We start from the raw sequence: 25,602 nt of genomic DNA on the forward strand, positions 1-25,602 counted from the left end.
ACCAAGATTATTTTAATCACAAGCGTGCAGCTGAAACGTGTGGCTGTGGAAATCTGTAAGTAGAACAGTGACTGAGCCAGGCTGCCCTTTGTGCTCAGTTCTCTGAGTTTATGTGCCTTGCTGAACTACTTTGTGTAGCTGCAGCCACCAAATGTGTCAGAGTTTGAAGGAAATCTTAGGTAATTGAAAATACCTCCATGTCATCTCTCCTTCGTTAATTCTGATTTTCTGAAAGCATTGCTTGCTTTTCCTTAGGTGTTCGACCTTGACATTCATTAAACTCTTGAAAATATAATAAGGGGTTTAGGAGGCTTGAATATTTTAATTTTGCTGTTTAATAAAACTAAGTGTATCTTTTGTAATTCTAACTGAATTAATAGCTGTTGTATTCTTCACCTCATTTTCAAGCCACATATGCTGCTAAATTCTAAAATACTTTCTTCCAAAAAAATACACTTATAAACGTAGTTGAAATACTAATCTTTTTGAAACCTGTTAAAACAGAGAGTTGTATAAAATCTGTAATGGTTTATATAGATCTTTCAAATAGGAACACAATTTACTTTTTGCAAAATTCATCTATTATTTACATACACAAGTTACTAATATTAATGTATATATACAAGATTCCTTATACAGGTCTGAACACCTTCGTGGAAATCTCCTTAAAGAGTTAGTGTTCTAGTTTAGTCCAACACAGGTTGTCCCAGAACTTCCTAATTTGTTTTCACGGATAAACAAGAGCGAAATACTTCTGAAAAGTAACTTCTCGTTTTCACAACCAGAAGCAAGACTTCTCATTTTTTGACCAGGAGGAAAGAGGCAGGATTAGTAGCTGTAGAGTTGAGCATTTCGTGATCTGCAACTGATATTCTGGAGCAACATCATAGAGAAATCCATTCATTTAAACAGTCAAACCACAAACTTCTTCCTTGAGTAACTTGAGTGGGGAGTGAGAGTAGATAATCTCTCCTGTGTATATTGTCCAAGTTTTATGTCTGAAGTGCTTTCCGTGTTTAGGCTTGAATCTCCGTGAATCTTTCTGCAAATGAGTTGGAATACAGCCTTACGGACGCTTCTGGACATCAGGAAATACATGACTGGGTCTAGGCAGCTGTTAAATGATGAAAATATGAGCATCACCTCGTTGCATTTGTGAATGATCTGCTTCCAATAACAGGAGGGGTTTTGTAGCTGTGATGTAATGTAGGCAAACCGGAAGATGTGATAAGGAACAAAACAGACGGTGAAAATGATGAGTACAATGAAGGAATTTCTTGCTGTCTTGGTGTATTTTCCTGCGTTGGGAAAATTTGATCTTCTCCTCGAAATTTTCAGGAGGCTCTTGCCGATTTTGAGGTACGAAAGGATCAAGAGGAAAAAGACTATCCAAAAAATTAGTACCGTGATATAATTTAAAATCGCTTCTGTCTTTGCTTTCCGTTTACTTCGGTAATGGAAGCACAGAGTAGAATTGCTGTCCTCACTCTTAAAGAAAGATGGTGCAACTACTACTGTAAACCCTGATAGTGCAATTGCCCACACGACACAACAAATCTGAATACTTCGTGTCGGAGTTAACATTTTAGGACGCTTCACAGACCGAGTTATTTTTATGTAACGATCTAGACTAATTAGTCCCAGCAGTACTATGCTAATGTACATGTTCATGTAAAACAGAGTTCCTACAATCTTGCATAAAATCCGTCCAAACATCCAAATATTTTTGTTAGCGTGATGGAGTATTCGGAAGGGAAGACAGAAGATCAGCAGAAGGTCTGCAACAGCCACGTTTAGCAAGTAAACTTGGATAGAATTCCTTTTCTGATGAATGCACAGGAAGGCAAACAGGGCTATAATATTTCCAGCCAATCCAACAACAAAAATTATGGAATAAAAAACTATCAAAGTGAGTGACAGCGAGTTGTCGTCTAAGGGACAACTGTCATTGTTTTGAATTTCTGAGGCATTTATGGCCATGTTGGTTTGGTTGCTCCAGAAGTTTTTGTGTGTCAGTGAATCAGCTGAAGCTGCAGCCATGATTTATGAGGGTTTTTTCAGCTGTTGTGTAAAGAAACAAAGAGAAAGTTTGAGAATTAGGTCTCCATTAGATCATCTTCTCATGTCTGTTTGCTTCATTGCATACAGTCTAATGTGATATAAACATAAAAGGCAGTAACTAAAGGAAGTAAATATACCAAAGTGCTGCTGTAGCTGAGTAGAAGGACTTGCAGCCAGATATCATTATAAATGTCAGTCTAGAATAATCTGTAGGCAAGAACAGAGGATATAGAGTACTCAAACAGATAACTGGTGTTGTAATTGCATCTTCATTACTGTCTTGTATTGTTTTAAAAATCAACTATTAAGTTTTGCTGCAAACTCAAGAAATCTTTTTTGTTGTTGTTTTTGTTTTAGCTATAAGTACAAATAGGGATTTTTAAAGTTTAGTTTTTTAGGATTAGTCTTTCTAAGAAAACTTTTTAAGATGCAAGGACAGGTAAGCATAGCTAAGTGAAGTATTCTCGGTATCGATACAAAGTACATAGAAATATATTAAAACAAGTCTAAACTCACTGTTGTTAGTTTTAAATAAGTACCAGGATCTCTCACGTGCAAGTCAGCAGTTTTCAGTTAGAAAAGCAGTTGTGAATTAATATTTCTTTGGCTATGTAACCTGTTAGAACACTGTGAACCAGTACTATTACAGTAGCTTGTCTTTAATTATCTGTGTCTTCATATAAGTTTAGTTGTTTTTTTTTTCCTTTCCTTGACTGTTCACAAATCAATATTACACAAATAAAATAGTATTAGCTGGGAATTGCATTAATGCAATAACAGATTGTTTTAAAATCTTGTTTTCCTTGTTTTCATTTCAAAGTTTTTAATTTCAATAAGCTTATTGCTGACCAGGAGGGTACAATCTGGAAGATAAAAGTCAGTTTTGACCAAGGAAGGAAAACCAAAAAAGGCTGTGGTTAGAACAGAATGACACTAAGCCGTTTAGAGAGATGGTTAAGACTGATTTGTAATTATACAACTTCTTTTTTTTTTCAACTTGTTTGTCATAGCAACAAGAGATTCCATTTAAAACTTTCTTTAGAATTTTATTTCTTAGAGAGGAAAAGTTTTTTTCCCTAATCTCACAAAAATTTCAGAAGTGGTTTTGGTTCTCTGAACTTTGTTGTCTGGCAACTGTTTAAAAAAAAAAAAAAAAAACAACAAACCAAACCAAACCGACAGCTGCTGTATATATATATAACCTGAAAATAGGTTTTAGGCTAAATCTATGTCTAGGCTATGCAATTTGCATGCTAGTGTGTGATACAGCTACAGCAGGGAAAAAATGGCAACACTTTAGGTAAAATTCTTATGAAGATCTAATTTGCATACAGGATCTGAACCACTGAGAGGACAGTCTAAAATATTTTAACATCCCATGTTGTCTGCCCATACAATTGCAATAAACTTGCAGAGTATGTTAGCAGTTTCAAAAACAGCTGTTGTCATATTTGCCATTTGATATTATCAGGGCAAGAAGTTATTTTAAAAGGCCGATTTAAAAACACAATGCTTTCAAATACATCTTGAAGCCTCTCTGCTGCTATGATTTCTTGTTTGTTGCTTTCCTGTAAAAATGCTTGGCATCGTGATTTGCATAAGCAGTGATGAGTTTAGATCAACAAGAAAGAGAGAAGCATTGATTACATTGCAGATGCATTGGAGACATAACTTTTCACCCTCATGAGTTGTGTCACCCATAAGCAAGCAGCATGTTCTACAAACGTAGCTATACTTAAGAAAGGGCTTGAGGGTCAGTGGCACCTTTGCAGTTAAGAGAAACTTCAATAGAAATTTGTTTTTACTGCAGCTTAAGTACAAAAGAAGCCACTTACCATTTATGTGTTAACAAGAACTTCTGCTGATCTTCAAAACCGCTGGTGAAGACAGGGAGGAGTAACATGCAGGTCCTCTTATTAGAAAGCTTCTCTCTGAAAGTGATGAGCATCAGCTGACACGGTACAATTGGCAACAAGGGGAAGTTTAACTGGTGTTGCAAGTAGGGTGGGTTTTGTTTTGTTTTGTTTTTTTAAAGACATTTTTAACTGGCAAAATTTGGTTTATCTGGGCTTTGCTGGGAGAGGTTCTATAATAAATTTTTCTCAGAGTTTCACTCTGAATTGGAGATCTTAATTTTTTCCTCAGGAACTTTGTGTCTGGTGAGCACTGTCGGTGGCTTTTTGGGTGATAATGATGTTGGTACAGCCTGCTGTCTCAGCACTGCCACGGAAACAGTGTCACTTTTTCAAGTGTAGGGTAAAGACAGATCAACACCACAGTGAAATGGTACATTTTGCTTTTGTTGGTGTAGTTCTCCCATCTACCTTGTTCCTTGCCTAGAGCTGGAAATTTGAGGTTGTTCTTTTTGACTGAAAATGACAGCAGTGAGAGGTTGTTAAAGTGCCCAGAATGTGCAGCTTAACCATTTCAGTAAGGCAGAAGTGAAATACAATGCACAGCAATAATACCACCTGGTAATACTGTTTTAAACAGGGTGTAAGGAATTGAAAATTACATTTATAAACTGGACATTTAAAAGTGGCTTCTAGAAGACCTGGCGTAGGGAAGCCGAAATGTAATGAAGATCTCAAGAGCATTGTCTCAGAGGTGTTTGTTCTCATGCAATTGCAACTTTTTTAAGAGAAGACGTGGGTGGTTACAGATGATGACTTTACAGGTAGTCAGATTGAAATTCTCATACCTCCTGTGCACTGAATTCCTCGTTTTGTAATTTAAGCAGTAACATAGTCTGAGGAAGTAGTATACAAATATGACATTCTTCCTTTTAAAGACTACGGTATTTATTTATTTAAAAGAGAGGTTTTAAGTAAACGCAGGAAGTTGTTCTATATTAAATGCAATAGTTTGGATCCATGTATTAACTGTTTTCTGATAGATTCTGTACGCATGTTGCTTCCTTCTACACCAGTCAGTATCTATCCAGATTGTTGTATAATATTATTTCATTTTTATATGTTACACCTCACTCTTATTTGTGGAAAATCAAAGGTATAGGTGACTGTGCCTGGAATACAGTTTAGAAACCTAAACAATATCCTTCACTAGAATATGTATTAGAAACATCACAGGGATGTTCCTTTTCTTTCCTGCATTTGAGAAGTGATCACTGAATTCTGTGATTAAGGCTCAAAATAGTGGTTTCTGTTCTCTGTGAAGGATAAAATCCCACAAAGTCTATCATAGTCAGGATATTTCTGCTGGAGAATTGAAACAGTGTAAGGCTTAAGGGGGAAGGTGAAAAGAAAAAGTAATACCAGGTAAGAAATTATAGGCATGACATTTTATCTCCACTTTAGTATGATTTCACTTTGTGTTCCTCCCAAGGTCTGTAATTCCTGAAAGCGTTTTGCTGTGCCTGGGACAAGAGAAAGGAAACCAATGCAGAAAGAGGAGTTCATGGCAGAGAGGGAAAAAAAAAAATCCGAAATCAAAACATGATTTAAAACAAACAAACAAACAGCACAAACTTCTAGCTTATGTTTGCAAATTTATGAAAATAAGTTCTAAAATACAAATTCTATTTCTCAAACAGTATAATAATTTGTCTGGATTTTTTTTCTTTTCAGCCACACTGTGTACTGCTTGCCTCAAAAGAGAATTCAGCCCCGGTAAAGCTTGGTGGCTTTGGGGTAGCAATTCAATTAGGAGAGTCTGGGCTAGTTGCTGGAGGTAAGAAATTTTCCTTCAAAGTTATTTAGTGCTATGCATGTTGTACTGCAGAGTTCTGTTCTTCTGACACAGCCTGGCCTGCAAAACAAGAGCTCAAAAATAACCTGTCACTGAAAACTCTGTTAGCATAATAAATGCCCACAGTTTAGCTAAACTGCTGGTAGAATGTAACCATTAAATGTGCATTTGGGTACTGAGTGCTCAATCCCTCTAAATGTTACTCAACATGAGCTTATGCTGGTTTGATCATAAGAAAACTGGGAAAAAAAAAAAAAAAAAAAGAATTTTCCACTTTAATACAATCTTTGGCTTAATTCTTCTGTGCCTGATAAAGCAAAGCAAATAAAAATGCTGTCAGGGTTGAAATGTCTCTCAAAGCAGTTGAGTAAGGACTTAGTGCAGCATCGTCAGTGCCCCCCTATGTTTCCTAGGCAATTCCTGTCAGAATGCTGCAGCTGTTTAATAGCAAAATCTTACCAGTTTTCACATGTGACTCTTTTCTGTGTGTTAATATTTCATTGTAATTATTGCATAAGACATCAATATCTTGAGACGTATGTATATTTTTTGACTAAGTGTGTTTTGTTTTCTGTGGATTTTATTTCCTCTAGCTGCCTTCCATATTGTTCCAGACAATAGGGTTATGCTTTAATCAGCCTGCACAGATGAAGACCCAATCAATTTTCTGATGCTTTCATTGCCAGAGTAGGAGACCACAACAAAAAAAAAAATTGTTAGTTTTAATATTTTTTCTTCAAAATGAGTAACTTCCTATCAGTACTATGCTTCTTCGAAAATTCAGATTTGCTAATGCAGTTACTTAAAGTTCTGTGTCAATTTGGCTTTTATATGCTTTTTTTATTAAAAAAATAAAGTAAATCCAATATAAACATACCAACAGCTTCAATTCCCTTCCAGATGTCTCTGATACCCTGGAAATATCCAAGTGTCTAATTACTTAGAGACATCTTTTCAAAGAAAATACCCATTCAGTTAAGCTACTGTTGTTTCTTTAATAAAAAGGTCACTCTTTTCTTTACTTCTCTTGTGCTACTCAAATTATCTGTACCTCAGCCACTGCTTTTTTAAGTGATAGTTTCGACACTTTTGTTTAAGATTCTCTCATTTTTCTTCTTTATGTTCTCACTGAGCAACTTTATCCATTTCTTCTGTTTCAGCTACTCTTCTGGAGGTAGTGAGATAGTTGTCTTGCAAGAAACATGAAGTTCAACTTTGTAAAAAGATTACTGCATTTTCCCCCTGTTTTTCTCTGTATCTTTTGCCTCTTCCGTCTCAACTTATGCCATATTGGTCTGCCTTTACGCACCTTTTTCCTCCCTCTCTCAACTGTCATTTCCAATTTGCACTCTTTCATTAGCCCTTCTTACTTTCAGCTTCAAATTTCACTCGCTTTCAGGGATATACAGAGTAATTCTTTTTCATTTATGTACCATGGAAGGTCTCAGTTCTTTTGCTTGTTTCAAGTTTTCTCTTTAACAGACTCTTTCTCTCTTTCTTCTCACCTTCCATTCCAGTCTTTATACCACATCTGTTATCTGGCAGTTCTTTTCCCTGCCACAATCCTACCTGTAGGCACATTACAAGGCAGTCCCCTATAGAGCACTGGCAAGATTTCATTTCTTCAGCTTTACAGTATCACCCATATTTGTTATAGGAAAGTTAGCAATACTGACTGACTGAACTGGGCTGTACATTTCTTACAAAACAGTGTTGGTCTACACATTTATCTAAGAATGTTATCAATATGCCCTGTGGAAAAATTTTGTCGTAATAGTAACTAACACTTCTTTTTCTCAATTGTCTCGGAAGTGAAATAGGAACTCTCCATATAGAGAAGTTTGGGCAGTATCATAACCAACCTATCCACTTTCACATTGCTTTTCTAATTTTTAGTGACAAACATTGATTCAGCTTAACATACTCAGTTATTCCCCTTTTGGCATGGCAGCTCCTGTGTTTGGCGGTTCACACACCAGAAAAGAGATTCTCTATTAAGTAAAAGTGATTATGGCACTAAGGTTCTTTTGCTGACCTAAAACCTCCTGTGCTTCATTTGTGCTGTTTTTTTACCTTGGTGCATTGACGCACCTGTGCCTGGCCAGGCCAGATTCTGGGTAGCCCCAGGAGAACAAACTGAAGGGAATTTTCTCCCTCACCATCTTTGAAGCCATCCTTCAAGCACACGGCTTTTGCTTTGTTTGGGACTGCAAATTTTTTTTAACTTAACAAAAGACGTCTTTTTTCCAGTGTGCTGAAATTGTTGGGGATGTGGGGAAGGACTTCTGTAGTAAAGTTAAACTCAGCCCTGGGTATTAAAGGTAGATGAATCCCAATCTTTTGATGAAAGTCCAAAGATAGACTTGTGTGGTTGAGAAGGATTGTAACTATAATGTTCTTTCAAGCAGGTAGTTGGTTATTTAACAAAAGTGTAAGGGAGTTCATGACAACAAGCTATGACATCACACTAAGATGTCATTAGTGGAAATGTCTATGGAACAGATTTTAGGATCATGACTGTATTTTATCAGCTAACAACCCCAGTTGAGTTTATTATTATCAAATTTTAATTATTATTAAATAAGTACCCAAAAAAAGGACATAGCCATAACTCCTTTTTAATAAGACCAGAAGGAAAAATGTGAGGAAATACTCTTTGTTCCACTCTGTTTGCCCATAAGCTGCAATGCTGTGAATAAGAAGCCTGTGTTACAGGAAATTGTTTTCATGAGCTGCCAGTCTCTGAAGGTCTGTTCTTGCACTTCTTATGATCAGAAGTGGAAAGCTGTGCTAGGTGCTTCACCTGAAGCATCGAAGCAGGTAGTTTGATGTGGAATTCTTGCAGTATACACAGTAGTAACAGATCATCATGATTTATAAGGGAACTCTTTTATGGAACAGCACATAGACAGGAAACAGTCTTGTGTTTCTGGTTATGATGCAGTTAGAGTAGTGGAACCTCAGGGAAGTCAGTGATTTAATAGAGCAATCTCACATTACGATCTCTGTCTTCTTCCTTGGACAATTTTTCTTGCAGAACATGGTATGAACTGCCACAATATTTTCTTAAATAAATGTGACATAAGATTAATCTCATATCAAATATCTTAGACGTTAGGTCTTGGGATTTTTAGCTCATATGTGGCACAAAAGTCAGAAGGAACAAAACCCATTGAGTTCACAAGTGCTGTTTCCTCCACTTAAACTACTTAAGTTCTCTTGGTTTCAACTAGGCAGAGAAAAGATAACTGTATAGACCTAAGACATACAAGGTTCTATACAAGCCTTACCTGTGGATAGTAAACTGCCTTCCACTTTGTACCTTTAGCAGCAAAATGTCACAGGTACCATGATGTTAGTCAAGCCCCATGTAATTTTTATGTATTTTGATGTTTGCTCTCCTAGGTTGCTTCAAAATCCAGTAGTATCCTACCATAAATTATCATCTTACTGGAAAACATCTTTTATGTTCTTAATAGAAGTACAGCACATAAATACCAACTGCTCTTGGTTCTTTGTCATTTGGCCTTTTAGACTTACTACAAAAATAGCAAAGGAAGGCACTGCCATAATTTTCCCTCTAAATAAGATTATGGAATGGGAGGAAGGGGAGCAGAGTCCTTGAAGTTCATTGTTTTTGTTTTGTTCTCATCAATGTAAAAATAATCATAGAATCACAGAATTGTTTGGGTTGGAAGGGACCTTTAAAGGTCATCCAGTCCAACCCTCTGGAATAAGCAGGGACATCTTCAACTAGATCGGGTTGCTCAGAGCCGTGTCCGACCTGACCTTGAATGCTTCCAGGGATGGTGCATGCATCACCTCTCTGGGAAGCCTTTTCAGTGTTTCACCAAACTGGATCTTCTTGGTGTTTTTATATACCCCAGTTTAAAACTCTTTTTTTTTTTTTTTTTTAATGTTGGAGTGTTTTTACACTGCATAAATTTTTTTCCTTTTCATCATCGATGTCTGAATAGTATTGCAAAGCTTTCATTTGTTTTCCAAGGAGTGGTAAACTTTTGTAAACTGAGGTCCTACGCTAGTATTCTTCTTTCTCTTAAAATGATAGTGTCTTAACTTTTTTCCTGAAAATAAAAAACAGTATGAGTCCTTTCAAAGCTTTGCTTCCAAGAAAATTAGTTTTATTTAAAAGTTACAACTGTGTTTTACAGCCTCTCATAAGTTCCAGCTGACTGGTTTGAGAGTGTTAAGAGGAGGCTAATGTGTTAAAAAGTCATCTAGGTTTACTTCCTCCATCATAGTTGTATGGCTGAAAAGGCCATCAAATCAATTATTATAATTTGTCATTAGTATGTGAGCTTTGCATTGTTCGTTTTCTGGACACTAATATCAAGTTGTCCAGTTGTCTGCTGATGCATCTTTTAAAATACATTTTCTTCAGACAATCTTCTGTGCTGAAGCTGAATTGCCCTTTTTTTTCCTTTTTATTTATCTTTTTTTTTTTTAATCTGTTCATCTTCTCTGTACACCTGCTTTAAACATCTCTATTGTCTGGAGTAATGTGGAAAGGAATTAAGAGTAGGAAAGTATTGACCTCTCTGATCTGTTATGTGTGATTCTTCAATTCCTTCCACATTATTCTGGACATCCCACTCTTTTAGAAACTCCTTTATTTATGAGCATAATTCTTATTACGCTATTGTGAGAGGTCAGATGGTGATGTTTATTAGTACCTCACATTTTTTTCCTAAAAATTATTTGTTCCAGTTGTTTCCTTATACATCGTTCAGATACTACTGCTGTTGAAAGACTCTCCTTCTGATATCTTGGTCATCAGTCCCCTGCCTTAGGGATGACAAAATCTGATTGGGTCTCTGTATATACTCTTCTTCTTGTGGAAAGCATAGCCCTATTGTCTGGAATAATATGGAAAGAGTCATAGAAACTAAATTATCAAAGGTAAGTCAAAATTTATCTTTAGTGCTTGTAAATGATATCAGATTGACAGCACCTGAAGACTGAAGCTCTCTGTCCACAGGAAAAATTAGCACAATTAGCAGTTTGATAAATTTGCAGGCAACCAACATGCCTCAAAAATGGCTGATAAGGAAGTTTATGTCTAGAACTGAGGTGTTTAATGTCTGTACCTATCCAGGCACTGAGTGCTTCCTAAATCAATAAACACTTTGATGTAGGCATTTATTTACGGTGAAATGGATGGACGCAAGTATCACATTAACTACATACCACTGATGAGTCTTTACATAGTGATGATTTTCAGTTAATATCACTCTAGAACTGATAAGAAGAACCTAAAAGCGCAGACTAATTCCAGTCAATTTAGTTGGCAACTAAAGATCCTGTGTGTATGCGTGCATGCAATATATATTTAATTAAAATATAATTTTTTTCATGGGCAGTCATTCAGATATATCCATGATTCTTATATACTGAAGAATAAAAGGCCTGTGGAAAGCAGAAGTTATCTGTTAAAGAGATAAAAATACCTTTACTTACTGTTCTTACTCTGCCTCCAAAAAGATGCAGAGCTTCTCCCAAAATACCAAAGAAAATTCAAAAAGCTTCTAAAATATTTTAAAATAATTGAACTGTTGAGAACAGCTTTAAAATTTTACACTGGACGTGTTTAGAAGGCAAATATTCTACTAGGTAATTTTCAGCAGAAGAGATACATGGTCTAAAAAGCAAGTGAGTATCCATTAGACAACTTTGCTGTCTGTAGGTTGTATTTGTCCTGTTACTGATACTCACCTTATACAGTTCTTGTAGTTACAACATCAGAAAAGTCCCAATATGTGTAAGTTCATGTGTGCACTTCATTCACTGTGCTGAGCTCAGTGCAGTTCAGAGGCACAGCTCAGTAGTCCTTGCTCAGGTCAGTTTTTTTCGAATAACCTGGAAATCATCATTTGCTCCTTTGCTGACCCCAGGGAAGTGGTCCCAAGGATGACAGCCAATTTTAGCCTTTTTAAATTTCTAATATACGTACACATATTTATGCATTTATTTTATCCTGCTTGACTGGACGGTTCATTCTCAACCACTTAAGTTTCTGCTTATTCTGGGTTTGCTTTCTCATGGACATAAAGTTGTGATTTCTGCTACTACCACCTCCTCATCTAAAGTATCAGAATCTTGGAATCAGCAGTAAAAAGGTTACAAAATCAAACAATTCTCTTAACTATTTTCACTAATTATAATCTAGCCAAGGTAAATGGCAGGATTCTATTAAGTCAGCCTAGTCTTCTTTCTCATTTCTTTTGTATTTGTGGAGTTCTCATTTTAGATGTAAAAACCAGTATTAAGGTTTAGTAGCACTGATTTTTCAGCTTGCTGTTAAGTAAGATCCGTTTTTCATCTAGTTTATAGCAGCAGCCTGTTGGGGATTTAAGATGCCCTGTGGTGTGTTTCTTTTTCCTGAATCACTCTGTTCCTTCTGCTCAACATCAAGCAGTTTGTTAAAGTGGGTTTTTATGGTGTCCTGGTTTTGAACCAGGCCAAGAGAGATCCAGTTCTACCTGGGATGGAAGAAACACCTTCTGACTTCCAAGTGAGGAGAAAAAAACATGTGTGATGATCAAGGAGGGACAGAGTTTTTTAACTATAGCTTGTCAGTTTGTAAGAGCACTTGAGCACTCAAGTGAACATGCAGCCTCACATTCTGGGGTGAGATCAGCAGATAAAGAAAATATGAAAAATAAACCTTGAAGTATCAAATAGATGAGGGTGGTGGGAAACAAAGATAAAAATGAAAACTCCACCTCCCCTCCTCTTCCCAGGCTCGCCTTCACTCCCTCGCTCCTGACGCCCTTACTGGCCAATCCCAAATGGTGCAGGGGGATAAGGAGTGTCAGTTCCTATATTCCTCACTTGCTAGGCAGTGATTTTTCCCTTCCTTACACACACTTTCTCTGAGGCACCACTATCTTGACTGTTGGGCTCAGATGTGCCCTGCAGTGGTTCCACTGGAACCGTCTGTGTCCATGACAGGTTATTCCCAGCTTCTCACAGACACCACCCCTGCAGGCCCCCCAGTGTCAGCACCTTGACACCTAAACTCCTACCCCAAGTCATGCTACTGGATTGCTTATGTAGCCTGTGTTGCTGCCAAATGTGCTATTTTATGCCATAGGAGAAAATGTAGGATGGGTAATTGTTTGTAAGGACACAAGGTGTTCTGTAGGTCAGCCTTCACTGTTGAAATGCCCGTCGGACTTAAATGCATTGACAAAAAAAAAAACAAAACCTCAAAGCCAAACCCCAAACCTTTAAGTGTACTTCTCACAACACATACTCATTTTTGTACCATGTTTACTTGAAGAGTTGTTTACTTGAAACACAGAAAAGTTACGGAGCTGAGAGGAGTCACAAATATTTATTGGAAATGCACAATAAATCAACATACCTATCATTTGATACAGAGGATTCATAGTTTCATTAGCTACTTTATCCAGAAAAATGTAAATCTCCCAAAAGTTTCATGTCTCTTTTTAGCTTGTTTTGTCCTTGTGATATCTTCTCTTCTACTAATATCTCCAGTTTATCTTTGTAATCTCTTTCCTCTGGACGTGCCAGATTTTATAACAGCAATTATAAAGCCTGGTGGGAAGGCAGAATTTTTAGAGCATATATAGTTTTCTATTCATATTGATTAAAAATCTTTAAACGAGCTTTAGGACCTCAAATGTTTTTTTTTCAGCATATAGAAAAGGTTAGAGTGCTCCAAAATGGCAAACGGGTCCCTCTGCACCCAGGTTGTCAGGAAGTCACCATTGAGATAAACAAGACTTGGGTAAGCCAGGCTTCTCTGTGGTCTTTGATGATCCTCTGCACTAAAGGTTTCCAGCCTGTGGTGAGCACACCACTGATGTCACGTGGGCAGTCTGAGGGACAGACAAATGCTGGCTGAACAGGCAGGTGTTGCTGCTCATGCACAGGCATAGCCTGATGCAGAGCTGGAAATGTTGATGTTTTTGCTGTCACAAGTGATGGCATCCTAGGAGGAAAAAAAGTGACGAAACCCTGATAAGTTTATAGACACATTAACAAAAAGCAAAACCACTGAGTTATCAACAACTTATGCATATTGGACTTATATATAATTTCCATTTTCCTTCCCTTCCCCATCACCAGGCATCTAAAGGAGAGTCATCTAAGGAGGTGATTCCTTACCTCATATTTGTGATCTTGAAGATTTGGCTTCAAGGTTTAGCAGTTAGGCTGAAAGCCTACAAGCCCATAAATTGTGTATAGACAACAAGAAGAATTAGTAATCTTTCCCCGTGTCCATCTCTGTCTTTCTCTGATCAGAGTAAATATCCTTCTTCCTCCCCCAGTGATATGAGGGATGAGCTGGACTTGCAGCATCTTGCTGTTTTTTTAATTCTTTAGCCTGGAAAGGAGCTGCCCTTTTGCTGTCAGGTCAGCCTGGATGTTTTAAGACGCTGACCTAGGTTTAACACAGATTTGAAGAAGTTTGACAGTGATGTTGTTTGTCCTTAAGAATAGTGTGGTGAAAAAGGTGACATCTTTCTGTCAATTTTTTTAATCCTTTAGGTGGAAAAAGGAGTGAGTGGGCCTAGTTAACAGAGCATGGTTAGATTGTATTCCTGCTGTAGGTGGGATAAACAAACAATGGTCTTTACTCAGCTACTGCCAGATAGTCTCCTAGGTGTTTGTTACCAGTGCTGTGACTTAGCTAACTCCCATGGCAATGGTGTACAGGATGGGTTAGTCAAACAAGAATCTCTTTACAAGACAAAACCGAATTAAATACATGCCCTGCAAACACCTCAGATTCTCTAGGCTGTATTTGAAACTCCCCTGGCCTGCAAAGAAGTGCTGCAAGCCTTGAATGGAGCCTCTGATGTCCATTGAATTTATTAGTGAGCAAAAATAATTTATGAAGGGGGTACAAGGGATGACAATTTGCTACACTTGTGGGGTTTTTTTCTCCTGTTGGTACTTGATGGAACCAGGGAAATCCAAAGACTACAGTGTCTGTAAGTGTCAGTGATGACATGAGCATTCAAAGCTTAATTTTTGCAGTGGAAACAAAATTCTTTACAATGGGAAACATTTATATGGAGAGGTGAAAAGTTAATTGCTTTTATTTGGCTTAATGTGCTACATAGAAATAAATATAAATTATTCTAATTATTTTGTTCACTAAAAAGATCAGTACTAAATAAATTTTGTTTCTGTGGGAGTACATTCACTACCAATCCAATATGAGTACTGTCCCAGAACCATTACTGAGTGACACTCATTGAAAGCACCTTGTGAAACAAATCAGCATTACTGTCTTATGTGCAGTAAGACATTGCCTGCTTCAAATAAATGAACAACACATTTGCTGGCATTTTGCATTTTTGTTGGCCAGGGTTTGGGCAGAGCATCAGAACAAACTGTGCCCTTACCAATTAGATGTTGCTTTTTCAAGTTAGCAGAGTAGACTAGAGCTCTGCAATATCTTTGTACTTGCTCTCTGGCTAAATAATTCCTGTTTCAAAGGTTGTCCAAATTGATGGGTTTACTTTTATCTGCCAAATTTCACTGAAGAATCTTAGTGCTCTCATATAAGTCTCGTTTCACAGTCTGCCAGGTAGGATAGAATATTCCTTGATTTAAAAAAGTATGAATGATGCAAAAGGGAAAATACTGATTCGTCTCACTGGATATATTTAGTAAATACTAAACTTAAGGGAAAAAGCATAGTGTTAAAAGCTTAACCCATAAAATTTATTGAAACTGTTTTAGTTTAATGGAGTGATATTCTTTATTTCCATGTTTGACACACATTACTTTGACTAAATTTTCTTTTTTTATTTCCATTTAGGACGTGTAGGAACACCTCATTTTATGGCCCCAGAAGTGGTAAAAAGAGAACCATACGGGAAGCCTGTAGATGTTTGGGGTTGTGGCGTCATCCTTTTTATCCTGCTAAGCGGTTGTTTGCCTTTTTATGGAACCAAGGAAAGATTATTTGAAGGCATTATTAAAGGCAAATACAAGGTAAGTGATGGTATACCTGAATCCTTTTCCAGTGAGCTGAGCTCTGCTAGTAACATTTCTGGAAGTTGATTTTTGTATTTAGCCTGATTTAAATTTGAAGCTTATAGAAGTCTGTTGTGCAGGAAGAGAGATAAGTTTCTCTCTCCGGTCTGTCTTGTTCCTGCTGTGTTTTGTACCAGTGTTAGAAATTAGAATACAGAAATATTTACTCAGATGAAATGGGTGTAACAACTGACTGTACATTGAGCCCAGCAGGATTACCTGAGGTTTATCTGTGAAGTGCATCATGCTGCACGTTACCTTAGGTTTATAGATTATTTAATTTTTTTTATTTAAATCCTCGACAAAGAGAACCATCATAAACACTGGTCATCATATATTGCCTTGATTTAAGCCAAAATGCATCTTACTGTGCACATGCAGTTAGGCATTTTTCTTTTCAGTACAGTGTGTAGTGAAGTGCAGCTGATTATTCAAAAGGAGACGCAACCACAAGCAGGTCGGTGTGCACGCAGGAGAAGTGTCTTTCACAGCATCAGCACCCCAGACTATTGAGGAGACAAATTGAAAGCTTCAACTTCACTGGTTTTGTGGTTTTGCCTAAAGATGAGCTTCATAACCAAGCTTTGTAACAAAGCTTAGCTTTGTAGCTGAGGTGACCTTGTCACTGAGGTCACACATGAGCTCTGCGTTAGGAAATGGCAAATGGAAACTCCTAAAACTGTCTGATAGTCTCTCATATGAAGTTTATATTAGGAAGTGTTGTTTTACTATGTGCTCTTAACAGGAGTCTGCCAAAATGTGAGTGACAGCAGTGTTACTGCATTTGTTAAGGAGCACGATTTTCATTCTTTAAAATTTTGTATTCCTAGAAACAGCAGCATTTCTTCGTGGGATTGCATAGGCTAGTAGACGTTCCAGTTTCACTTTATGGCAGATTTCTTTTTGGAGTCTCTTAGGCAGCTAAAATCTTCTGGAAGTGTACAAGTTAACTTCTCTTTGTTTTAAAAAAAAAAAAAAGGTTATGGCCAGCACATCGTGTCCTCTTAGTTCCTTTTCTGTTCCTGTTTCCACAATAATATGTCTATTCAGTGAAAATGCTGTGAGGATTTTAAAACAGTCTTGCTGCAAATTTGCAATTACCTTAATTTCATTAAAGAAATGACAAATCACAACTATTAATGTGGATTTCATATCCAGATAATGTTCCTGAGTGCCCCAATTTAAAGTGGTCGTTTTTTGTAAAGACTGATTTTAAATAAAATGGACCTCTTTAAATGAACAGATTATGACATTGAAAAGAGTCTAGTTATAATTTTGAATTTTCATTTAGTACCTTGTAAAGTTAGCAATGTATCATCAAATAAAACTTGAGTTCTTCATAAATTAAAGAAATCCTAGAAATACCATAAGGATATAATCCTTAATATTACATGAAGAATTTTCTCTACTTTAGTATGGTTTTGTTGGGCATCCATAATTTTGACTGGTTGGGCACAAGCAGAAAATATATTTTAAATGATCCTTCACATTGGTGTCTCCTAAGCATTAAGTTCTACTCTAAAAAGTTGTATTGTGATCAGTGTGCTTTCCTAGTGGCTGAAGATGCTCGCCTGTTCTAAAGTTGAAAGGAATTTATTGGCAAGAGCTGTTGTCCATAGTACCAAGACCAGAATAGTTCACAACAGGCATTGTCTTACTCCCTTCTTACTCAGAATCACTGGCATGAAATTGTGGGTTGATACAGGTAGATTGTCATGCCATTCCTCATATTGATTTCAGAAGCAGATTTAATTTCTACAATTATCTTATGCATCTTAACAGTCAGACAAAGCTTAATTTTTCCTTTTTTTTTTTCCAGTGAAGGGTCACTTTTACCTAAAGAAAATGTAGAATGGGTAGAAACTTACAATGTAATTATAACATAATACCAAGAATATGTCAGGTTTTGTATTTTCAGTTTTTCTGCCATTTCAATAGCAACTAGTGTACAATTTACCACAAGTTATTAAAAAACTCAGGAAACTTCCTTTTACATTTTTTTTTTACAATGAAATGTTTGCAAGCACCGACCCCTGTCAAATTCCTGCAATTATTTTATATTAAAAGTATGTTGTTTTCTATGTTCTTGTTACTGATTTCATGTCTTTTTTTTCTTGCTTGTAACCAGATGAATCCCAGGCAATGGAGCCATATTTCTGAAAGTGCCAAAGATCTGGTACGCCGCATGCTTATGCTGGATCCAGCAGAAAGGATAACAGTATATGAAGCACTGAATCACCCCTGGTTAAAGGTAGTAAAAGCAGCTGTTTACACACCAGTTTCCTCTTCAAGGGAGAAAAAAGATTTATTTCTTTGCTTCTCTGAGCTTTTCAAAGGAGAACTGTGCAGAATGTGGGAGAATTAACTTTAAATGCTTTGTAGGGTTAGAGCCTGAGATTTTGATAATTGCTGGGCTTGAACTCCTAAAAGCAAGAGTGAACTCAGCTGGACACCTGCAGCAGCATCAGGGAGTAGGGCTGTGTGGCATAAAGCTTAAAAAAGGTATTAATGTGTCTTTCTGTGCCACTCAAACTCCAGAGAAATAATTTATGATCTCCACTCAGTCCTAAACCTCTTTCCTATTATGCTTGTAGCCATGCAGTCTGTGCATGCAGCAGGACATTATGCTACTGAATTGTGCTGCTTCCTTACATTAGATTCCTGAAATATCCCACCAGAGTGAAGGAAACATGGAGTATAATGTTGCTCAGAGGCCACTGTCACTACATAAAATTAAATGATATCTGGTAATCAAATGATTTTTCAGTGGTGTCAGAATTTACAGCACAGTTTAAGCCAGCTGAGGAGTAGTTGCTGAACACTGAAGATCAACAACGGGAGCAGAAGAATATACAGCTGTAGCTTCTCAGCAGTTCCATCAGTAGTCTGTTCTAAACTTTGGGGTTGGAGAATGATGGGTGTGCTACAGATTAATAAGGTGGCAAGTCCTTTTTCAGAACATTGTATTTTATTTGGCAGAAGGTGCTGAATTAACTATTTTTCTTTGTTATCCTCTACTTCTTTCCTATAGTGTAGGTCAAGGGCAGAGAGAGTCATAATGTCATTAACCTAAACAGGGCACTTGTTTTAAAAGGATGATATTCTGAATTGCTTGTTTGCTACACCTGAGACAAACAGTGACACAAAGAAACCCACAAAAAAAGAACCTGGGAAAGACAGGCTCATATGTTCTTCTCCCCCCAAGTAAATGGTCATTCTTGAGTTCTCTGCTCTCTTTCTGGCTCTGACTCTTGTATTCCAAGCTGCAGGATGGTCTAGCTTATAAAAGGAGCTCAGGAATGTGCTTCTCTCAGGAGTAAGTGGTTAAGGCAACTCTTCTGAGTGTTGGCAATCTGCAGGTTCAAACCATTCCACATGAAAGGAGCCAAAGTTCTGTCTGTTCATCTGGAGCTTCCATAGTGTATCAAATATCAAAGAGTATGGAAAGGGACAGCATGTTGGGGAATCCCAAATGATCCTACTCCAGTCTGTGGTTAACATAGGTGATCTGTTTCTACCTGCTTGTAATTTGACTTTTTCCTCACTTCGTGAGCTTACCCACATTTAGATGCCAAAGCAAGGGTTTTACTGACAATTATTTTGGGAGAAAAACTTGTAATTTTTTGTTGTTTGAGCAACTAAGCTTATCAGGTTTGTTGACAAGACAATTCTGTAATGTGAATGGGCAAGGTCTGCTTATATAGCTTAGCACTTTTTATGTCTGTGGCCTTTTTCTGGTCTTGTCATTATTTGTTGAAATTCATGCAAGGAAAGAGAACATTTAGTTTGAGACAACTTTGTTTCCAGGCTCAGACCAGCATTCTACCAGTCGGTCCCCCATTTTTGGCTATGGTAAACAGCCTTCCCTGCTGACTCAGAGCTTTCTCCTAAACTATTTATAGATCCCAAAAACAGCATGAGGCAGAGACATCTCTATTGTTGTAGAGTGACTGAATTACTTCTGTCAGTGATTTCACTCTGATTCAGGAGATGCATGTGATAAACATTTATGTTAAATTAATAAGTGTGTGTAGCTTCTGTGAGGATTTGGAGCGGGGTAAGACAGTAGGCAGCTGCTGCAAGTTTTGTCCTTATTGTCATTGCATTTATTCATTGCAGTTTTTTCATCTGCATCTGCAATGGAGAATCCTTCCTGTAAGCCATCACCTGCTGTCACCAGCCATCCTACCCCATCTCCCAAGCTTACCTGAACTGTCAAGCACCCCTTAAAAGAGGGCTTGAAAATGTTGGTTCACAGGGATTTGCTTTACTAACAGCACAACACTAAAACAAAAAGACTGAGCTCTACAAAGTGGGAAACAAAATTACTGAAAGAAAATATCCCTGACCCAAGTTCAGAATTCTTTCGAAGTATTTTAATCCCTTTTAGTTTCTTGAAGTTTTCCTTAAGTTGCAACAAAATCCTCATTCTCCTTAGGATAATTAATAGCTGGTACATCTTTTATCTGGTTTCTTAGTGTCAAGAGAATATGAAGAGCTTTTATTTAATGTTCTTTTGGTTTGTTTTTTGTGGGTTTTTTTAAGGAGAGAGATCGCTATGCATACAAGATTCATCTTCCAGAAACAGTAGAACAATTGAGAAAATTCAATGCAAGACGAAAACTAAAGGTAAACTGAATGTAGTGTTAATATAATTATGTAGCTTGAATTTTCTGTGATACTTCATTAATTTTAAAAGCAATAAGAGAAATCTGTGAAGTTGGCAATGAAATAAAAAGTTGTTAAGGGCCTTTACAGATGCTTATTGCAATGATGATTGTTAAGGATGCTCATCCTTTCTCACTGCATAGTTTTCAAACTAAATTTCAGTGCATATTGTCTGGTATCAATGAAGGTGTATATGAGGTCTTCATCTTTAATCAATTCATTAATTCTGTGTGATAGGAATTATTGGAGAGGAGAGAATAGTACAGTGGCTTCTGTTATTATTGTGTTATGCTTATAATAACAGGAACATAAATTTTGATGTCTTTTCAAGAGGAGCAAATGTGTATTCTTCAGTTTATCCTCTTTGTGTTTAACTACACACAGGATTATTTCCTAGCTGGATTGAAGAGACTGTTAACATTTTAGCCCAAAATAACATGGTTTCTCTTCAGTTCCTCTCTTGGAAAGTTTAGCCAAAACATTTTTAAGTTCACTGAAAGATTGAGAAAATTCTAGCAGAAAGGTAGAGCATTACAGTTCGTGAGTTGTTTTACAGCTGGCTTTATTAAAACACAGAATCAGGTATACACAAGGAGTTGCTGCTTTGTAGAAGTTTAATGTAGTTGGTGATTAGGATGCACCAGTTGCATAGTTCATGATGACAGAACTTTCTCTTAGGTGGTTTATATGTCCAGGTAGTACTTTCATTAAAGTATTAGCTCGTACATTTTAGAATATGAGCTGATTTTCTGCTCTAGATATAGTTTCAGATATTTCCCAGATTTCTTCCTGGGGAGACCCCTTATATTCCATCTCCTGGGAACTTTTATACCTTTGCTGGTTTTTCTACCATTTTATCCAAAGCACTGTTCTGCAGTGAGGCATTAAAACATGAGTGGTTAAACTGTATTTAACTTGAACAAGTAAATATATGTGGCCATTTTTCTGGCTTTGTTACTTCCCGTGTAACACTCATTCTGGGAGTGTCAGATTATCTATGTAATTGTACCGGTTTTATGTAGATATATAATGGCATATTATATGATTTATTATGGTGCTGTCAGTGTCAGATTCTGACAGTTCTTCAGATAACAACATACTGTTTTACTTTAAAGAGTGAATTTCTGTACTTGCTAAGCCACTCAGTCTAGGTAAAAGAGAAAAAGAAATTAGTTATTTTGTTACATTGCTCTATGGGATTTTATGCCTTAAAGTTATTATTTTAAGGTTACTTGCATACTTCTCATATATCCCCTCACAAAGAATATTTTGACTAGTGTATGTGTATGACCAGCACTTCCATTAGATATGGTCACTGATAACAGGGAAGCAGAGCTGAAGAATCTAAAATTTATTTTATCTTCACTGAGAAGGTCAACACACAAGAGACCTCGGCAGATTGAGTGATCCAGGATGTCTGGAAATGTTTCATTATCCTTCTTTGTGTAATTTAGGCTGTGTGGGTATTTTTATTCAGGGGGCAGTACTAGCAGCTGTGTCAAGCCACAAATTCAACTCCTTCTATGGTGACCCCCCTGAAGAGCTGCCAGACTTCTCTGAAGACCCCACCTCCTCAGGTATAGAAAGTACATTTATTGCAGTCAACCTGTCTTAATTCTGTACTGACTAGACTACCAAGTGTTTAGTAATTTCTTGAGATTTTGTAAAATGTAATATTAAGTTAACATTTACATGTGAATAAGAAGAATACATAAATTTCAGTCTTAGTGGTGTTCATGACTGGCAAAACTGAAGAGAAAATCTCTGCACAGTTATAAGTTTCCACAGAAATTCTGATTTTTTTATTTGTTCTTGTGTGTACATTACAAATAACGGTATAACCTCCTGTTTCTCTTTGTATCACTTGAGTACAAAAGCTTATCGAAATTTTGTCTTGAATTCTTAGGCAGGAGCAAAGTTCTTACTAATAGTTATATACAAAAAGAAACCACCATGTACCAAATTTTCCTGACCTCCTGTTTTAGAGAGCAATATGATTAAGATGTCTTCCCTTTGAAGCACACTTCAGAGTGTTTCTGACAGTGTTTCTGACCCCCAGATCTTCAGAGAGAGACAATACGTGGTACTTCAGGGCCCTCCCAACATGGTTGGGATAAAACCTGTGCCGTGCTGTGAGCTGGGCCTTGAGCAGGACAGTGATCTGACTCAAGCAATCCTTTTGTCCACAGTCCGTATTCAAGGATTTAAATAACCTCCCCTCTGTGTACTAACACAGCCCTGCCATAGTTATTATGTATCTTAATTTGACATGGCATATACATTTAATATATTTGCAGTGCAAAAGTCTGGGTTGGTCTATCTGATCTAAAATCAGAATTTAGGATCAAGTTTAATGAACTTCTGAGAAAAACTGAAGACCAAAAGGACTCTCTCTTTTATTTTTCTAAATAACCAAATAGTACTGGCAGAATATCTTAGCTATATACTGACTTTACTAGAACACATTTCAGGAACTTAATTGCATGTGTTTGTCTACTGTGTGATAATTCTCTTTCCCAATATTTTTATAGGTGAGAAAATTACCTACTGCATGTATTAATCACACCTTTTCTTCTCTTTCATATGAGCAAGTAATTATTACAAATTATTTCAGTGTCATTGATGTAAGAATGGGGGTAAATTGGTTTTTGTTGAAATTCTTCAACTTCACTTCTTGGAATTCAGATTTGAGTCCTTAAAAGATTGCTTTGTCCATAGGCTTGCACACTGTTCATAATTTCCACAAAAATGAATAGGAACCTCAGATCATTTATAGCAAATGAATAATCACAGCCTTGTGGCTTAACTTCATGCAGACAGCTTTTGAATACTTGATGTACTTGCAGTTAAAGATCCACCTATGCTTTTAAAGAAAGAATAAGTTGGTTTTACTTCACCTAGAATTACTTACAGTGCCTTTATTTTTGTTTCCATCTACTTCCCCCATTTGAATAGGGAATAGCCACCAACATGATTGGCAGTGGCAACTTTCCTAAACTGAAAACTGCAGTTCCTCTTTCCAGTTTCAGTCTCACATCAACAGGACATGTGTCTTCCTCAGTGATGTAATTGCAGATATCAGTATAGAGGAAATGCACAAGTTCTATTTTTTCTGCTCACAGAACACTTGAATCCAGTACACATGTTAAATTCTACAGAATATCTGGGCTGGATCCACTGTTATCTTGTGTTCATCTCTGAAATAACCGAAACATTAGCTTGGATTTTTCAGGAAATGGTAGTTATTCTCTAAAATAACATTGTTGATCTCTCTGATGGGAGATCACAGTGATCAGGAAACCATGCTAAGTGTGTGGTTTTCATGATGTTTGTCTGACCAACTACATTAGCTGCTAATATATTTAATACTGCAGGATAAACACTGAGGCTTGCAAGCAAAGGTACCACAACCATGACAGCTTCTGAAGTTGCTAGCTGTGGAAATCTATTTTGTTTCCTCTTCAGAAGTACACTGATAAAACTTTCAAAATTTCAAGCTTGTAAAGCTCTAGTGATGATTCTAAAACCAACTAGTTTATAGAAATTAGACATAAAACTCTTAAATTGAAGTAGAAGCTTGACTATCTTAAGGTAATTTAAATTTCCTTCCCGACATCTCATAAAATGTTATTCCAGATCATAAACTCTAATGAAGAGTGTTTAATATTTTAAGTGTTGTTGCCTGTTTAATCCTCCCATAAAATTTCATTAGGCTTATTATTGCAATTAAATGATTTGTTGGAAATAGGCAAATGTGGAACTCGTTCAGAGATATTTCTCATACAGAAATATAAATGCTTGTTAGGTTATGCAGATTATGTATCCTGCACTCCAGGTTGTTCCAAACACAGAAAATTTCAGTTCTGTCTTTTTTCCAAATTAATCTAGAGGTGTTCTCCCTCAAAGTTCAGTGAACTTGGGATTGCTGGAACCTTTGAGCATCTTCTTAGAATATTAGACTGGGATATGAAGGTTCTATAAGTAGCAAGTCAGATGGCCTTTGTAGATGCAGAATCACAAAGGATATTCTTGTTAGAGAGCTTTCCAGTGATGGTCAGCAAATTGCTCAACTACATTAAATGGGAATGAACAGAGATAAATTCCATTTAAAGTCAACCAGGTATTTTTCTGTACACATCTTCCTTTAATTTGTACAGAGTTTGGATAATTCTTGGTTCCCACCGCTTGTTCTGGGTGGTTGGTTTCCTTTTTCATCAGCAACCATCCTCTGAAGATCTTAACTTCATCCTGCTATCATTCTGTTGGTAACATGGGAGCAATCAGTCTTGCTGAATTTTGAAAGAGCATGATAAAGGCTTTTAATTTTTTTTTTTTTTAAATTAGGTAAGTATTTTTAAAGTAGAAGGTTACTGGTGATAAGTAAACAACTCAACTGACTGACAAGCTTCTTGCAAGCGTTCTTTTTTTTCCTAGAATGTAAAACATTTGACTTTCGGGTTGCCCGTTTTCAGGGCATTGTAAAATGTTTATTTCCCAAGGCAACAAATGTTTTGGATATTTTTAATATGCTGAAACAGACATAAATCAGCAGTTCGCAATCAGCAGCCCTACAGGCTAAATCTGACACAGGAGAAAAATTGGCCCAGTAGAAAGTATTTGAAGTGGACCATGAAGTACATTGGCTGCCAGAGAAATTCAGTCTGCTGCCCTTCCCCTTTCCTGCCCTGCGCCCTGGCCCTCCTATCTCATGATCACACATTACCTCAAGACAGGATTTCCTCTACTTCTGTCACAAGCTGACCATTTGGCCCCAAACAGAGAGTAGGAACGTGTAGTTTTCAAGTGAGTTGATAACAGCACCTCAGGCTGAAGAATGAACATCAACAGTGTATAAAGCATTTCATTTTCCCTCCCTTTGCTTCTTCAGCTTCCCCCATTCGGTGGCAGCCCAAGGAAAGGCTGTGGAATTGTTTGACATTTTGCCTTGGGAAGCTAGATTCAGGAAAGCCATTTAGGTTACTTTGGAATTTTAAGTAGATTTAAAATGTTCAAGTTTTCGGGCCAACAGTTCGAAAAACCAATAAATCCAAAGGTTTTTTTATTACTTTGCATTTCCAAAACCTTTTTGTGGCCACATTTTCAGAGCTACCAAGTCAGTGTTGGAGT

At 36.9% G+C, this 25,602-nt stretch overlaps 2 protein-coding genes across 12 annotated transcripts in view; one reads left to right on the plus strand and one right to left on the minus strand.

The window, feature by feature from the left end:
- CASK (calcium/calmodulin dependent serine protein kinase) overlaps positions 1-25,602 on the plus strand; it is a 199,356-nt gene that overhangs the window by 107,617 nt on the left and 66,137 nt on the right. For 10 of the 11 annotated variants that reach the window (XM_027883008.1, XM_027883100.1, XM_027883270.1 and 7 more), the window contains exons 6-10: positions 5,649-5,751; positions 15,590-15,765; positions 17,936-18,058; positions 20,353-20,436; positions 21,953-22,052. In XM_027883008.1, coding sequence (XP_027738809.1) covers positions 5,649-5,751; positions 15,590-15,765; positions 17,936-18,058; positions 20,353-20,436; positions 21,953-22,052 — 586 coding nt within the window. Of the gene's footprint in view, positions 1-5,648; positions 5,752-10,508; positions 10,690-15,589; positions 15,766-17,935; positions 18,059-20,352; positions 20,437-21,952; positions 22,053-25,602 lie in introns of those variants that run through there. The other variant, XM_027883869.1, reaches the window with a different exon arrangement.
- GPR34 (G protein-coupled receptor 34) lies at positions 7-4,002 on the minus strand. The gene is made up of 2 exons (XM_027884262.1): positions 3,897-4,002; positions 7-2,066 (listed from the first exon to the last, which is right to left on the minus strand). Exon 2 carries the CDS (start codon positions 2,038-2,040, stop codon positions 913-915), a length of 1,128 nt encoding a protein of 375 aa, XP_027740063.1. The 5' UTR covers positions 2,041-2,066; positions 3,897-4,002; the 3' UTR covers positions 7-912.

This window comes from Empidonax traillii, unplaced genomic scaffold, assembly GCF_003031625.1.
Source record: "Empidonax traillii isolate 1590-97213 ecotype Southwest subspecies unplaced genomic scaffold, ASM303162v1 scaffold1:size7828297, whole genome shotgun sequence".
In the NCBI taxonomy this organism is placed as follows: Eukaryota; Metazoa; Chordata; class Aves; order Passeriformes; family Tyrannidae; genus Empidonax; species Empidonax traillii.

What these genes read in the sequence shown, in the direction of transcription:
- GPR34 (XM_027884262.1), bottom strand. Translation starts at nt 2,040, where the DNA reads ATGGCTGCAGCTTCAGCTGATTCACTGACACACAAAAACTTCTGGAGC.